The sequence below is a fragment of the Nipponia nippon genome, unplaced genomic scaffold (genome assembly GCF_047370975.1).
Source record: "Nipponia nippon isolate SJK-2023a ecotype South Korea unplaced genomic scaffold, ASM4737097v1 scaffold_40, whole genome shotgun sequence".
In the NCBI taxonomy this organism is placed as follows: domain Eukaryota; kingdom Metazoa; phylum Chordata; class Aves; order Pelecaniformes; family Threskiornithidae; genus Nipponia; species Nipponia nippon.
Window position 1 is genome coordinate 1,453,038 of NW_028262359.1, and position 14,216 is coordinate 1,467,253.

The following is a 14,216-nucleotide window of genomic DNA, read 5'->3' on the forward strand; positions in this document are numbered from 1 at the left end:
AGCTGTCTCAATAGGCATTATTATTCTGATTAACATTTAGACAGCACAAATCATAGTGATGCCCTTGGTGTCCCGCAGGTTTTATCATAATCATTCCAAGTCTCTGATGCGTCGGCTAGTCCTCGGCGGGAGGAAATTTTAGATCCCGGCAGAGGCTGGGGGTCATTTCTTTTCTCCTGTGCCAATGTATGGGCTATTTCTGAGGTGGGCCTGCCAGGCTGCATGGAGCAGGGTCCTGGTGTTACTGAAATGTGGTGGAAGCAGCTGGAACCGCCCAGATGCTTTTTGAGCCTCTCTGATCCCCAGGGGAATTTGAAAGCAGGGTAGGAAGGGTTAAAAAGCAAGCTGGCATCCTGAGTACCCATCCTGGCTTCGCTCTCACTCTGTTTTTCACCATGTGAGAAATTAATTTTTAATTTTTAAAATTAAACTAAATTAAATTAATTTTTTTTTATTGTATGAATTAAATATTGCACCAGCAGTTTGGGTGCACAAACCCAGCGGTTTGCTGGGCAGCATTGTTTCAGGGCAGCAGCCAGCCCCAGGGCTGGAAAAGCTTTTCCTCGTATCTGCAAGACCCATGCCGGGTGGGATGGAGCCAGGTCCAAGCCAGAGGCACCGTGAGAGTGTCACACCAGGGGTGTCACACCAGGGGTGTCACACCAGTCCTCATGCAGCCCAGGAGCATCTGCAGAGCTGGCATGGGGGGTTCCTACTGCCTGGTCAGCTGAGATGGACGGGGTCTAGCCTCTGTGTTACTGATTCTATTCGAGCAATGGGGAAACTGAGGCAGAAGGAAGGGCAGGAATTTGCCCACAGGGTCAACACAAGCAGCCTAGGAGTCCTGCCTCCCTGCCCAAACACGTAACCAGGAGGGAGCGGTTAAGCTGCCATGAGTTATAGACAATTGCAAGCAAAATAAGTGAGGGATTAAACACCAAAAGCAAACAGGCTGCAAATGCACTTTTGGCTTTTATCTGTCACATTTTGTTTTACTGGGGTAATTTATGAGGGCATTTTATTGCAATCAAGCATGACAGCATGCATGGGGAGCAGCAGCTGGCTCGTCCCAGCTCCAGCCATACCCTGTGGGGCTTAAACCACCCTGGGTGCACTGAAGCAGGTGGTTTGGCTTGGAGCTGGGCAAGGGAACCTCAGGGCACTGGGCAGGCTGGACACCTACTAATTACTTTCTCATTAGCATCTAATCAGAATCTCTCCACCTCCTCCGCTCTCCCAAGGGCTCTGCCTCTGCCAGGAGTCTCCTCATGCAGAGGCGAACCCCTGGGGGTGACTTTCTGCCCCAGATCCATCCCGGCATTGCAATATCTCCCTGCTCCCAGGGCTTTGTTACTGACTCCTCAGCATCGCTGAACGTAATTAGCAATAATTTACAGCTTCCTTCTCTGGAACATCAGGACGAAGGGGGATCCCTTTTTCCTGGTGGCCACAGGGCAGGCACAGATGTTAGTGAGCTCTCACAGCTGGCTCGGGCAGCGGGGGAGTGCCAGGCACAGATAGGGTGCCCTATCTCGGCCATGCTAGGAGCCAGCTGGATTTCACACCGATCCCGGGCACTGTGAGGGTTCCTGCCTTCTCCCAGCATCTTCCCCGCTAGTGGATAACACCCTTTTGTGGTCAAGCATGGCGGCTGCCCCCAGCTCAGACCAGACCCCTGCCCCCCCATCTACATCTGCTCCCCTCCCTCTCTGGCTCTTTGGGGTGAATCCAGCGAGAATCTGGACCCTTCTGGGGTTCCCCTTGCTCTAAACTGAGGCTTCTGACCCTGGGATGGGGGCCCAGGATGGGAGAGAGGCTCAAAACCACATGTGATGGCAGGTCCCCATTTCTGAGAGCCAAGCCCCAAGGTGCCTCCCCAACCCCGGGTGTGCAGGAAATTCAGGGGGAGACGGGGGAATCCACTGCTTGGTGACCGCATGGATGCTGCAGTGTGATGGTATTTAATTACCTGCATGTCTCAAATGATTAACAAATTAAATTCCAGCCCTGGGGCCGTTGTCCTAAAGCCCATGCAGAGCCTGTGGCTCTCTGCTGCTGGCATCCAGACATCCTGCTTTCCACCTGGGACCAGAAGCCCTCCCATGACACAAGGTCTCTGAGGGCTCTGAAAATGCCTTGCAGGGAGGTCTCAGTGACCATCAGCAGAGCAAAAACACAAGCTGGCTGAGGCATGGGCAAGTCACCTCCAAAATTGTTTCCTGCTGGTCTCAGTCCTTTGCAAAGTCGCTGCCAAGGCAGCTGCCAAACGCGGGGGAGATGCTCTCGGCAGCCTGGGACAAACTGGGTGCTGTTTGCTGCCCCAGAGGATGCTACCATGCTCCTGTGTGTCCATCTAACCCAAGATCTAAAAAGGGTTTGGGTATTGTTTTTCATTCTCCTGGCATAGCAGATCTCCCCGCAGCACAGAGCCGCCTGCTGCAGGGCACCAGGGTGTTTAGCATCTGCTTAAAATTTTTAATTGTTTTCGTGTTAAGTGCCTGATGGTGTCTTTTAGATAGAAACAGGAGGGATTTAGCCTTTCCTCCCTCCCTGTTTCCCTCCCTCCCCTCCTTCCTTCCTCTCTCCCTCTTCCTCCCTCCATTTCTTCCTTCCTTTCATGCTTCCTTCCTTCCTTCCTCTCTTCCTCCCTGCCTCCCTCCCTTGCTTCCTCCCTTCCTTCTCATCTTCCTCCCTAAAAAATTATTAATTTCTTCCTTTTTTTTTTCCTAAAATCCCCATTCAGTCACAGGCAGTAGCAGGCAAGGAGAAACTCAACAATAAGGGCAAAAACAACAGTAAAACTGGAATAAAATGACAGCCATAAACCCAGTACCGGGAGGGACAGTAAAACTGCAGTTTGGCAGGAGCCAGCAGGCCTGCACTAATACCTTTTTTTTCTGATTAAAACACTCTGGTCACAGATTAACTTCCTTTCTCAGTATCTATTGTCTCACCTGCGTTGGAAGGCAGGGAGGAGTGGAAAAGGGGTGGGCAGGCTTTGGGATTCAGGATCTGCAGCAGGTCTGCAGCTCTGCAGCCTTTGGCAGCTACCTAGGACACAGACACATAATCAAAGGTGATGAACGTGCCCCCAGCAGTTACCATCCATCACTGAGTGCTCGCACCACAGGGTATCTGGGCACCAGGGCAGCATCCTGGAGTAGCATCCCAGGAATTACCCGTTCCCGCAGAAGGCGTCGGTGTAAGAGCTGGGGATGCTCTTTTGGGTCCCCCAAACATGCAGGACAGGGGCGACGATGGAGACAGGCACTGCTACAGCCTGGGCAAGTACCTCGGTTTGTCTCAGTTGAGCCAAAGCCCCAGTAGCTCTGGGGAAACCACATCCTTTGATAGCCCAACCCATTTGTTTCAGTGGCATCAGAAAACAGGATGCAAATGAGACTAAATTCCTGTCCATCCACTGTCAAGCATCTCTACATCTCTGCATCCCCTGCCGGGCTTATTCCTTGCTCCTGCAGGGCACAGGACATGCTGGCCTGGTGCACAAGCATAGCGGCCCTTTCCTAATCCCTCACAGCCCTATTAACGCACCGTAGAGGGAGCAAACACCTCCGTGGGACCTCAATGCATTTTTAATGCATTAACTCCATGCTTGCACTTCGTCTCAGCAGCCCTCACCCCCACCATCGCCTGCCCTGCTCGTCCTTCCAGAGCAGCTCAGGGCAGGGATTGCAGAGGATGTATTTGCCCTGATGCTGGGGGACAGGGCCTCAGGACAAGGGTGACCCCATCACAGGGACACTTTTCCCAGGACGATCTCCAACAGCTCCCCTGCAGAAGTGAAATGGCATCGAGGCATATCCCTATGGGGCATCCCAATGGGCCTCAGTTTCCCTTTGATGCTTCCAGGTCAGGAGCAATGGCTGGGTACCCCACAGCCCCTCCACTCCACCATCCCACACCCACCTAGACATTTTTAATCTCCTCACCATAAATCACTTTTTGATTACAAGTGGACTATAACTACCAAAACATAAAAGGTTTTGGGGCTTTACGGCATGGCAGCGATGGTTCCTACGAATTGCAATGCCTCTGCCTCCCCAGCAGCTCTGCACCAGCCCAATGCCTCTCCACGCCACGGGAAAGGCTTGTTGCTCCCTCCCAGCCTTTCACACCCCCTTGCACAAACTACAAGTATCGGGGCAAGAGGAGGTGGATCTGCCATGAGGAAGGGGAGGGCTCAGTCCAGCTCTCACACTCAGCTGCACCCCCCGCACCTCCTCCACCTGCTGCTGACTTCCACCCTGAATGATTCAGATGTTGGGGGGGGGGGGGGGGCGGAATTTAATTTTTAGGGAAAAAAAAATAATTCTCAGGCTGTCTCTGAGCTATTTTAGCAGCAGCTAAACTCCAGCAGCTGCTACCTGCCAGGGAGGGCATCCCAGCATGGGTACCAGCACTCCTCAGCACGCGCTGCCTCCCTAGCCTCCATCCTAAATCACAACACAACAAACAGGCTGTTCATTAGGCGCTGTTTAATTAAGCAATATGGATCCTGCCTCAATATTTACAATCCCACTTGCTCTGATTTATTAGAAAGAGAGTCTCATTTTTAAAGACGGTGACTGTAAAGTTTAATACCGCTTGACTTACTGCGAGTTTCATTTACGGCCCTGGGCCGAGGCGCTGCAGCCCAGGCTGGGAGCCGGTGGGCTATTAAATCAGAGCTAACTGCGCGTGCAGGGAGATGACTAGCTTCGTTACAACCGGTTCAGCGGCTAATTACCCCAATCTGGATTCCCACATTTAAGCCAATTGGTTGCCGCTTTTCCAGGGCCCTGGGGAAGAGGCAGGGAAGTTCGGAGGTTGGCAAAAAGGCACTTGTTGCAATGAGAAGGGATGGAGGCTGCAGTGGGGATGGTCACAGAGCCCAGACGGATGCTGCTTGTCCCAGGAGGGAAGAAATCAGTTTGCAAGAGGCCAGACTCTGAGCTGGGCACCCCCATGCCATGCAGGAGGATGCTGTGTACAATGATGGCTCCAAGCTCAAGGGTCACCCCAAAACCCACCACCTCCTCCCCAAAACCCCTGGGCACCTGGGGATCCCTGAGGCCGGGTGGTGGGATGGCTTGTGGGCTCTGGGATGGGGTGATTGGGTAGGAGGATGTGGTCAGCATGCAAGAGGGCCACATCCAGCCTGGCTCTGAGCCTCATGCTGGCCAGGCCCTTCTCCCTGCCCCAGCCCCATGGGTAGGGATGGGGGAGCGATGCACAGATGGGTCGGGGGAGCACAGCCCTCTCCACAAATTGTCATCTTGTAGGTAGAAGGAGAGCATTTCTCTCCTCACAAGATATTTCTAGCCCCCAGGAGCCCACTCATGGACTTGACAAGGATAGGGGCCTCATTAAGGAGTTATGAGAATGGCTCTTTAGTGACAAATAAAAACTATTTGTGCAAAAATGTGATGGCAGATGGCGCTGGGCACCCCCCCACATCAGCTGTAGGGTATCACTGCCCAGGACCTACCCCTGCACCGTCCTGGGGCTTCCCTGGGGGAAGGGGCTGCCGGTGGGGAGAGCACAGAGCTGGCTGCAGCATCCCTCAGCTCAGCCCAGGGACCAGGCTGCCACTGCCCCACGCCATGGGTGGGCACAGGGGAGGGGAAAGGGGGCAGCAGCACCATGAGCAGAGCTGAAGCCCCTGCCAGCCCCCGGGCTAGCAATGAACCAGCCCCTTGCTGCATCCCGGCAGCCCCACACAGAAGAAGAGCAGTTGGGTGAGCCACGGCCAGGCATCCCCAGCCAGCAGCATCCGTGCAGCAAGTTTACCAGGCCTCAGCCCTCTCCCAGGAGCTGGCTAAGCCTTGGGTGGCATCAATTCCTCCCTGCTTCCCGCTTCTCTCCAAGCCTGCAGCACTCAGAGACAGGCTCAGAGCTCCCCCCAGGGAGGAAGAGAAGGCAACGCAGAGACAGCAGCAGCAGCATAGGCTGCCAGCACACCCCCTGCAGACTCCAGGGTTATTCCCTCCCACCAGTTGGGGGTCCCCACCAGACACCCCAAACCTCCCACCCACGCCAAGAGCCACCAGGGCACAGGCAGAGACACTTTGCGTCCAGCTTTTATTGGCCAGTGCCCCTCCACAGGGCAGGCAGCACTCCCAGTCCCACTAGTAAGACTGGATTGGGAGGAGAGTGAGGCATTTAGTGCTGGTACAAGCGTGCTGCTGAGGTGGGAAGATATAGCCCGGGATGGCGAAGGAGACCAGGGGAACCAGAAAGCCTGCACGAGGATGCCGCAGGATTAGGACTGGGGTACCTGAACAGGCAAAACCAGTCCCCCAGCCAGGCCCAGCCATGACAAGGCTAAGGACAAGCTGAAAGACCAGAAGGCTCACAAGTGACATGAGTTCCCAGACCTCAGCTCTCACCACCCCCAGCTGACTCCTCTCCCTGGCCTCACCCAGCAGAGCCAAGGGCCGGCTCTGTTGCTCCCCATCACGACGTCTCCTTGCCCCTCTGCTTGTAGTGCACCTCAGGGAGGCTCCTCAGGCGCTCAGCTGCCTGTGGGGCAGAGTACAAGGGGCAGCCAGCAGCTGGTCCCGGGGACAGCCCTGGCACGGGACCCCCTGGGTCCCGATAATCCCTTCCAAGATGCACTCACCTGCTCCGGGGTGAGGTCCCGCTGTGCCTGTGCCAGCATCTCGTAGCCAACCATGAACTTGCGGACGGTGGCAGAGCGGAGCAGTGGCGGGTAGTAGTGGGCATGGAGCTGCCAGTGCCCACAGTCCTGCTCCAGGTAGGGGCCCGTGGGGGCTCCTGCCAGGGGTGCAGCCACTGCATGAGCCCCGGGGAGGGGATGCAGACGCAGATGAGAGGGTCACAGGGGTCCCCCGGTCACACCACTCACCATGCCAGCCCATGGAGTAGGGGAAGGAGACTTCAAAGAGGTTGTCGTACTTGATAAGCAGCCTCTGCATGATGGAGGCCAGGCCTGCAGAGGAGTGCCGAGGAGTCACACCCTGAGCTGGCCAGCCCCCTCCAAGGGCAGGCAGGACACTGGGCCTGGGGGGCCACCCTCAGCATCCCTTCCTCACCTATCACCCCACATTGGTGATAGGCAGGAGGGATGGACTGGCAGCTCCCTCCTCCCCACCCACGCAGATAGCCTGAGCAACACAGCAGGAGGAGCCCCCATTCCTCATGAGCCAGCAGCCCAAAAGTATGGGGCACCCCAAAAAGGACACTAGTCCTTCCACCAGTACTGCCTGTGCCTGGACACCCAGCTCTTGTCCTGGCAAAACAGGGGTGCCAGTCCCCCGCCAAGCTGAGCCCAGCAGTCCCGCACCCCAAGGGGGCATGGACCCTCCAGCACCAGCAAGGCTGCCACAGAGCTGCCTCCTAACGAAGGCCAAGCCCAAAGAAGGTGGAAGAGGGGCTAACAAGGTGCAGAGCCACTCACTGTCCCTCTCGCCCTCGCGGAGGTCCTGGAGGCGGCAGACGTGGCGGCGGGGCAGCAGCAGGGTCTGGTAGGGCCAGGTGGCCCAATATGGCACCACGACCAACCAGTCCGCGTTCTCCACCACCAGCCGCTCCTGCGGGACACAGCGCTCGATGTGGACACCTGCAGCCCTGACGCCCCAGGGATGGGCGCTCCCAGGACACAACCAGCTCCCAGGGAAGGGAAGACGCCACGTCCCTCACCTTCCGTTGAGCCTCCTGCTCGGCATACTCCAGCAGCATGGGCACGCCGCGCTGGCTCAGGTGCTGCCGCTGGGTTCGGTCCTCCAGGCGCGCCTCGTTTGGGAGGAAGCTGCTGGCCCACACCTGGGAGGGACACCGGGGCTCAGGGCTGGGTTACCTGTACCCCACATTTGCAGGGGTGCCCCAGCCACGCTCCCCATCTTGCAGGTCCATGCTGCCACCAGGTGGAGAGTCCGACATGTGGCAGCGACAAGGGACAGTAGCCCGGAGGGGAGGGGAGGGGACAGGCATGAGGGAGGGGAACCTCTGTGCAGAGGGCTTTGGGACCAGAGCGGAGGGATTCCCGTTCACATCGCCCGCCTGGGTTTGTTGTTGTAGGGTCGCCCGCAGGGACGAGTGGTTAAGGCAGGCCACGGGTGGGACAGCCTCACCTGGCAGTGGGGGTGCGGGTTGGAGCAGCCCATCATCGCTCCCTTGTTCTCGAAGATCTGCAAAAGATGAGGTACAGCCAGCAGGTCCCAGCCCCAGGGTCCCCGCTGCGGGCTGCCGTAGTGCCCCTAGCACACCAGGAAAGCATCCCACCAGGAAAGTGGGACCTTGCACCCACCTGGAAAGGCTCAGGGGGGCATGAGGTGAGGATGGGGGACCCACACACAGCTGGGAGGGTCCCAGCATTGGGTGCTGCCAGAGCACCCAGTTGCAGCCCTCCACCTCCACCCGAGCCCCCCGTGGCAGGGAGAGAAGAGCAGCCCCCACCAGCCCCGGACCTGCACCCAGGGGTAGGAGGCACCCAGCTCAGCTGCCAGCTTTGCCCATGCATCGATGACGGCCCGGATCTCTGCCAGGGACATGAGGGGCAGCGTCAGGTCCGACCAGGGGTGGAAGCACATCACCTTGCTGTGGAGGAGACACGCAGGGCTGGGGCTGTAGAGCATCCCCAGGGACCCCCACGGCCCTGCCAGGTCACAGTGGGACAGGGATGAGACCCACAAAATGCCCCAAAACAGAGCAGGCGTGCAAAGAACAGGCAGTGCAAGGAGGGGAATGGGCTCAGACCAGCTCCGTCCCACAGATCCTGGCTGACAGCGCAACCCGGACCCCCCAGAGCTGTGGGGGTACTCACCACACACCCCGGGCTGCTGCCGCTTGAAACAGCGGGTGATCGCTGTCACCTGGGAAAGGACAGAGAGTGGGGAGGGAGAGGGTGCCGGGTCAGCACCCATGCCTCTCCAGGCCACCCTGCAGCCCCCTCAGGACCTGAGCCTGGGGGTCCCCGGCAGCCTGCTCTCCTCCCGTAAGTTACCAGGCTCGGGAGCATCGGGCTGCAGCGCAGGGAAGTCATTTGGGAAGACAAAGGTGCCCTCGTACTGGGGGTTCACCTGCCGGGGCAAGAGACAGGATCAGGGGGGGACAGGGTGGTGGGGGGAGCCCAGACACCTGGGCCCTTGGTGGTACCTCGCCGTTGGCCCGGGTGGCCCCGGGGCAGAGGGGGTTGTTGGGGTCCCAGCGGGGCACATCCTCGGGGGGTGGCTTCTCCAGCTGCCCCTGCCAGGGGCGCTTCACCCGGTGGGCCGACACCAGCACCCAGTCGTCCCGCAGCGGGTTGTAACGAGCGTGCTGGTGCTCTGCGGGGCGAGAGGAGCGGGGCATCAGGGAGGGAGGGACGTGGGGTGCAGACCCCCCGCGGGCCGGGCACCCCCCACCCCCCCACCATGCCCCCTCCGCGGGTAACCCTACAAGAGGGCCTGCACCCCACTTTATGCCCCCCTCAGCTTCACCCCTTCCTCCCTCTCTCAGTCGGGGGGGGGGGGGTCCCCGCTGCCAGCCCCGCCCCGGGCAGGGAGGGTCCCCGCAGCCCCCGCTTCCCGGTGCTCGGCTGGGGGGGGGTCGGGCGGGAGGCAGCCCCCGTCGTACCGCTGGGACGGAAGCTGCCGCCCCCCTCCTCTTCCTCCCCCGCCGGCGATAGCTCCATGCCGCCGCGCTCCCGGAAGCCCCGGCGGCGGCCGCGGGACCGGCCCCTTCCAGCCGCCTCCGCCGCCGCTCCGCCCCGCCGCGCCGGCGCAGGGCCGCCGGCTGCCGGCCATGGCGTGGCCGCGGCGGGGGCGGTCCCGCTCCCCGTCCCGCTGGCGGCGGGGCGGAGCGGCGGCGGCGGCGGGCGGTATGGGGGCGGCGGGGCGGCGGGCGCTGCGGGTCGGGCTGGCGCTGGGAGCGCTGGTGCTGGTGCTGCAGGGGCTGCGGGGCTGGCTGGCCTCCAAGCGGTACGAGTTCACCCCCGCCGAGATCGCCCAGCTCGCCCGGCACCACGCGGGTACGAGACGCCCGTGGGGACGGGGCCCACCGGCCGTGGGGGTGGGGGGGGGCGGAGGGGAGCGGGATCCGAGGAGGGGATGGGGACGGGGAGAGAGGAGCGGAACCGGGGACCGGGCGGGGTGCGGCGGCCTGGGCTGGGGAAGGGGCCCGTAGCGGGGACGCGGGATCGAGGAGGTTTCGGTACAGGGGGGCCGGGATCACGGGGGGAACGGGACCGGGGTCAGGGAGGGGCCGGGGGCTGGGACTGGGGCAGCAGGAACGGTATCGGGACCGGGGAACAGGGACGGGGAGCATGGGGTGGGGGAATGGGACTGGAGCGAAGGAGGGATGGGGACTGGGGCTGCAGCATCACCCAGCCCGGCTGGGGCTGAACCCGGGGTAAGGTGGCTCTATCAGTGCTGGGGCTGGGCCAGGTCGGGGAACCAAGCCCCAGGTGGGTCGGAGGCAGAACCGACTCCCCACCTAGGGCTGGAGGGGAGGGCTGGCCCTATGGGGCACAGGGTGTGCAGTCACAGCGGAGGGGCTGCATGTCACCAGGGCAGGGTCACTGTCGCCTTGCTTGGGTCCCCCATACAGCCCAGCACCTGGGGTGGGCTGTAGGGCTGGAGCGCTCAGTGCTGCGCATCCTCCGTCACCATCCAGGTAGGCAGTGGGACCGGGACCTCTGAGAGAGGAGACGTCTTCCCTAGGCAGACCCCTCCAAGCATGTGCTGGGACCCTGTGGCTGTGGAAGGGATTCGGGGGGGGGGGCAGCAGGCCTTGTTCCATGCCAGGGAACTCACGGCAACCCTGGATGCTGCAGGGCTGGACCATGAGCTGGCTTTCTCTAAGATCATTGTGGAGCTACGAAAGAAGCACCCAGGCCACATCCTGCCAGACGAGGACCTGCAGTGGGTGTTCGTGAATGCGGGCGGGTGGATGGGTTCTATGTGCCTCCTACACGCCTCGCTCACTGAGTACGTGCTGCTCTTCGGGACAGCTGTCGACACTGGGGGCCACTCAGGTAAGTGGGGTGACAGGGCTGGCAGGCGGGGCCTTTCTCTGAGCTCCACTCCACTTGTTTGGGTCTGGCTGCCCCGGCCGTGGTGTGCCTGGGGCAGGAGCCCACTGCTCCACTTCTTTTATGGGGTGCACGATGCTGGAAAACACGCTCTGCATGGGGACCAGCCCCTGTCGTGTCCTGCAGCGCCTGCAGGTCTCTGTGCATGCCATGTCGGGTGGCCAGGACTCTCTGCATCCAGCTGGCAGGCAGTGGCGGGCATCGTATCTCCCGGTGCTTCAGCAGGGAGCGAATGCCAAACATGCTGGAAGCGATGGAGCTTAAGAACACTGAGTAGCCTGGGCTGGTGAGATATGGCCAGTCACACAGGCAGCCTGGGTACCACAGCTGGCTGCGCTCCTCCGTGTGTCAAGGCCCTGGGGCTGGCATCCTTCCCCCTGGAGGGCTGCTCCGCGGCTCAGACCTGGGCTCCCAAGCCATCCCCAGTAGGGATGCACTGAGCCAGCGCTGTCTGTCCTCCCGCAGGTCGGTACTGGGCGGATATCTCTGACACTGTCATCTCGGGGACCTTCCGGCAGTGGAAGGAGGGGACCACCAGAAGTGAGATCTACTATCCAGGTAAGCGCAGCAGCCATGGCACCATGCGGGCTGCATCCATGTCCCAGTGCATGGCTGCTCTGCGGGCTGGTCCTCTGCTATCGCAGAGCCTCTTCCTTCCAGCTAGCAGAAGCCAAGAGCTCACCATGGGGCAGTTTATGTCCCCTAGGGCATATCCCAGCATCTCAATGGGTGCTAGTAAGAGAAAAGTGAGCAAGACTGGGGAGGGGTTGGGGTGCGTAGACCGGAGTGCTGAGCCCTGCAAGTCCTGGTCCCACACATCTTTTTGGGAACAACGCGGGGCAGCCACTGTGAGCAGTGCTGGTTGTGTGTGTTGGCAGGAGACACCATCGTGCACCAGGCGGGAGAGGCCACGTCAGTGCAGTGGAGTGCAGGCACCTGGATGGTGGAGTATGGCCGGGGCTTCATCCCCTCCACGCTCGCCTTCGCCCTGGCTGACACCCTCTTCAGCACTCAGGACTTCGTCACCCTCTTCTACACCCTGCGCGCCTATGCCAAGGGCCTGCTCCTGGAAGCCAATGCCTTCTTCAGCACCTTGGGCTGCTGAGCCCGGCTATCCAGGGCGCCCTGCCAGGCACGGCTGGCTCCTCTCCTCCCAGCCTTCCTCCCTTTTCCTCCTCCTCCCCAAGCCCAGGCTCTAGCAGAGGCAGCAGGAGACCCCCTGTGCCTCCCCCAAATTGCTCTGTCCTTTCCCATGGGCCAGCTGGGTGCCGGGACAGAGGGACCGTGGTGGTCACAGCAATACAGACCGCCAGTTCTCTTTACTGCCTGCCTCTCCCCCCTTTCGATGGGAGCCATGTCCTACTTTTCCATCCCTCGGGGCTGGAGTAGCCTTGCGGGGTACAAACACCCCTCTGTGCCCTCGGCATGCAGCGGGAGAGGGGCTGGAGCTGGCTGTCCCCAGGCTCTGCAAAATTTCTGCAGCTCCTGAGACATCAGGAGGAGGATGCCACCCTCAGGGCAGGGTGCATGGGGTGAGCTGGACCGGAGCACGCGCTGTAAAGGTCAGCGGAGAGGTTCCCCATCTCCCTGGCAGGCTGCCGGGGCTGCGGGCAGCGCAGGGTGCTGTGTCCAGCTGGCAGCATCTCCTGTGGCTCTGTCCCCGCTGATGTGGGTTGGCAGCACACAGTGTCACGCTGGCACAGGGCAGGATCTGCACTGGGACCCCCTGGCAGTGAGGGGATGCCAAGCTTCTGTGCTCGAGGTCCCTCTTGGTCTCCTGTGCGTCATCTGCCCCAAGGGACAGCCGGGCCTGGAATAGGGTCCCTTTCCCCACAGTCCCCCTCCCTGCAGTCCCCCCCAAGGGGGAGAGCCACCATCTGTCGCCTTAACCGAGAGCCCGTTCTGCGTGGCCTCTGGGCTATGCACGTACCTAGTGTCTGCGGGTGCCCGAACCTCTGTACTAGCTCAGGGTGGGATCTCACCCCTCGAAATGCTTCCCCTGGCTGTGAAACCCCCTGGGGACAGCCACCCCACCCTGCTCGGCTCCTGGTGCGGGGTCCTGGCCACTGAAGGAGCGCTGTGGTCCCCTGACCGAGCCTGGCTGTGGACCCTGCTTGCAGCCCTGCGGCTGGATCCGTGCGGGCTCACTGCTTGGTGGAGGGCTTTCACCTCCGCGCTGCTGCCAAACTAACGTGTGTGTCCCTGGTCACCAGGCCTATAGCATGTCGCTCCTCCTGCTCCCTGGACTGTCCCCGTCCTGCTGACTGACAGCCCCACACACGGGCTACTTCTTAATTTGGCATCTGGAAAGAGATATCGGTAATAAAATTGTTCATCCCACCAGCTTGGGTCCCCAGGAGAGTCTCTGGAGCGTGCTGAGCCCCTGCCACAGGGAATGGTGCTGGATCCCTCTGGCTCTGGGCTCAGTGGGGGTCCTGCTGGCAGCTGGGGACAGCCAGGTGTCCCTGGGCAGCTGGCATCATCCCGCCTGGGGTCCTGGGAGCCAGGGGGTGCAGTGCTGGGCAGGATCAGGCCCATCGCAGCTCCCAGAGACTGGCAGGAGATGGTGGTGTTACTCCTCTCTCTGCTGCAGTCACTGGGGACCGAAAGCCTGGGCTGGTGCCAGGGCCCTGCTTCCATGGGGGACCCAAGAGTCCGGGGGGCTCCATCCTTTTGGGGGACACTGCTGATGCTGGGCGTGCAGACCCAGGGGCAGTGGGTTGGTGATCCTGAGAAGTTTACACAGACACGCACACACATGCCCTCCAGTGTGAGAAGGGCACGGGGGGGGAACACAGGGTGTATAGGCTGTGTGTGTGTATTGCATGTGTGTGCATGTCTTGGCAGACAGGGCACGTGTCTGTGTGTGTAGGTGCAAGCAGGATGGTTTTGTGTGTGTGTGTCTTGGCAAGGTGGTTAGGCATGTGTAGGTGTGTGCATGCACATAGGTAAAACAGTTTGCAGGAGGTGGGTGTAGGCAGAGCAGGTGGGGGTTGCACACATGTTTACACACATGTTTGCACATGTGTATATAGGTAGAACAACTGGGCATCTGTCCATACAGTCAGCAATTGCACATGTGTGAGTGCTTGGGCACGTATGGGTAGGGCATTTGCGTAGGTGCGTTTGTGTAGGCAGAAGAGTCACGTGCATGTGTGTGTGCCTGTGCAGGTGAGATGAGTGT

General features: G+C 60.5%; 2 protein-coding genes across 2 annotated transcripts; one reads left to right on the forward strand and one right to left on the reverse strand.

Moving 5' to 3' along the window:
* Positions 1–6,062: 6,062 nt before the first annotated feature.
* On the reverse strand, positions 6,063–9,694 carry GALT (galactose-1-phosphate uridylyltransferase). The gene is made up of 12 exons (XM_087777603.1): positions 9,577–9,694; positions 9,118–9,287; positions 8,966–9,041; positions 8,786–8,834; positions 8,430–8,559; positions 8,094–8,150; positions 7,663–7,785; positions 7,421–7,553; positions 6,869–6,952; positions 6,623–6,777; positions 6,422–6,522; positions 6,063–6,241 (listed from the first exon to the last, which is right to left on the reverse strand). Exons 1-11 carry the CDS (start codon positions 9,632–9,634, stop codon positions 6,457–6,459), a joined length of 1,101 nt encoding a protein of 366 aa, XP_087633729.1. The 5' UTR covers positions 9,635–9,694; the 3' UTR covers positions 6,063–6,241; positions 6,422–6,456.
* A 110-nt stretch (positions 9,695–9,804) lies between these two features.
* On the forward strand, positions 9,805–13,375 carry SIGMAR1 (sigma non-opioid intracellular receptor 1). The gene is made up of 4 exons (XM_087777604.1): positions 9,805–9,970; positions 10,775–10,975; positions 11,498–11,590; positions 11,911–13,375. The coding sequence occupies exons 1-4, from the start codon at positions 9,823–9,825 to the stop codon at positions 12,135–12,137; spliced, it is 669 nt and encodes a 222-aa protein (XP_087633730.1). The 5' UTR covers positions 9,805–9,822; the 3' UTR covers positions 12,138–13,375.
* The last annotated feature ends 841 nt before the right edge of the window (positions 13,376–14,216 follow it).

Bases quoted from the DNA above. Each gene is read 5' to 3' on its own strand.
- GALT (XM_087777603.1), bottom strand. From the start codon at position 9,634: ATGGAGCTATCGCCGGCGGGGGAGGAAGAGGAGGGGGGCGGCAGCTTC. The intron at 8,560-8,785 runs GTGAGTACCCCC...TCTCCTCCACAG, and splicing joins GCAGCAGCCCGGGGTGTGTG to CAAGGTGATGTGCTTCCACC. The intron at 6,523-6,622 runs GTGAGTGCATCT...TCTGCCCCACAG, and splicing joins GGGACCTCACCCCGGAGCAG to GCAGCTGAGCGCCTGAGGAG.
- SIGMAR1 (XM_087777604.1), top strand. From the start codon at position 9,823: ATGGGGGCGGCGGGGCGGCGGGCGCTGCGGGTCGGGCTGGCGCTGGGA. The intron at 10,976-11,497 runs GTAAGTGGGGTG...GTCCTCCCGCAG, and splicing joins CGACACTGGGGGCCACTCAG to GTCGGTACTGGGCGGATATC. The intron at 11,591-11,910 runs GTAAGCGCAGCA...GTGTGTTGGCAG, and splicing joins AAGTGAGATCTACTATCCAG to GAGACACCATCGTGCACCAG.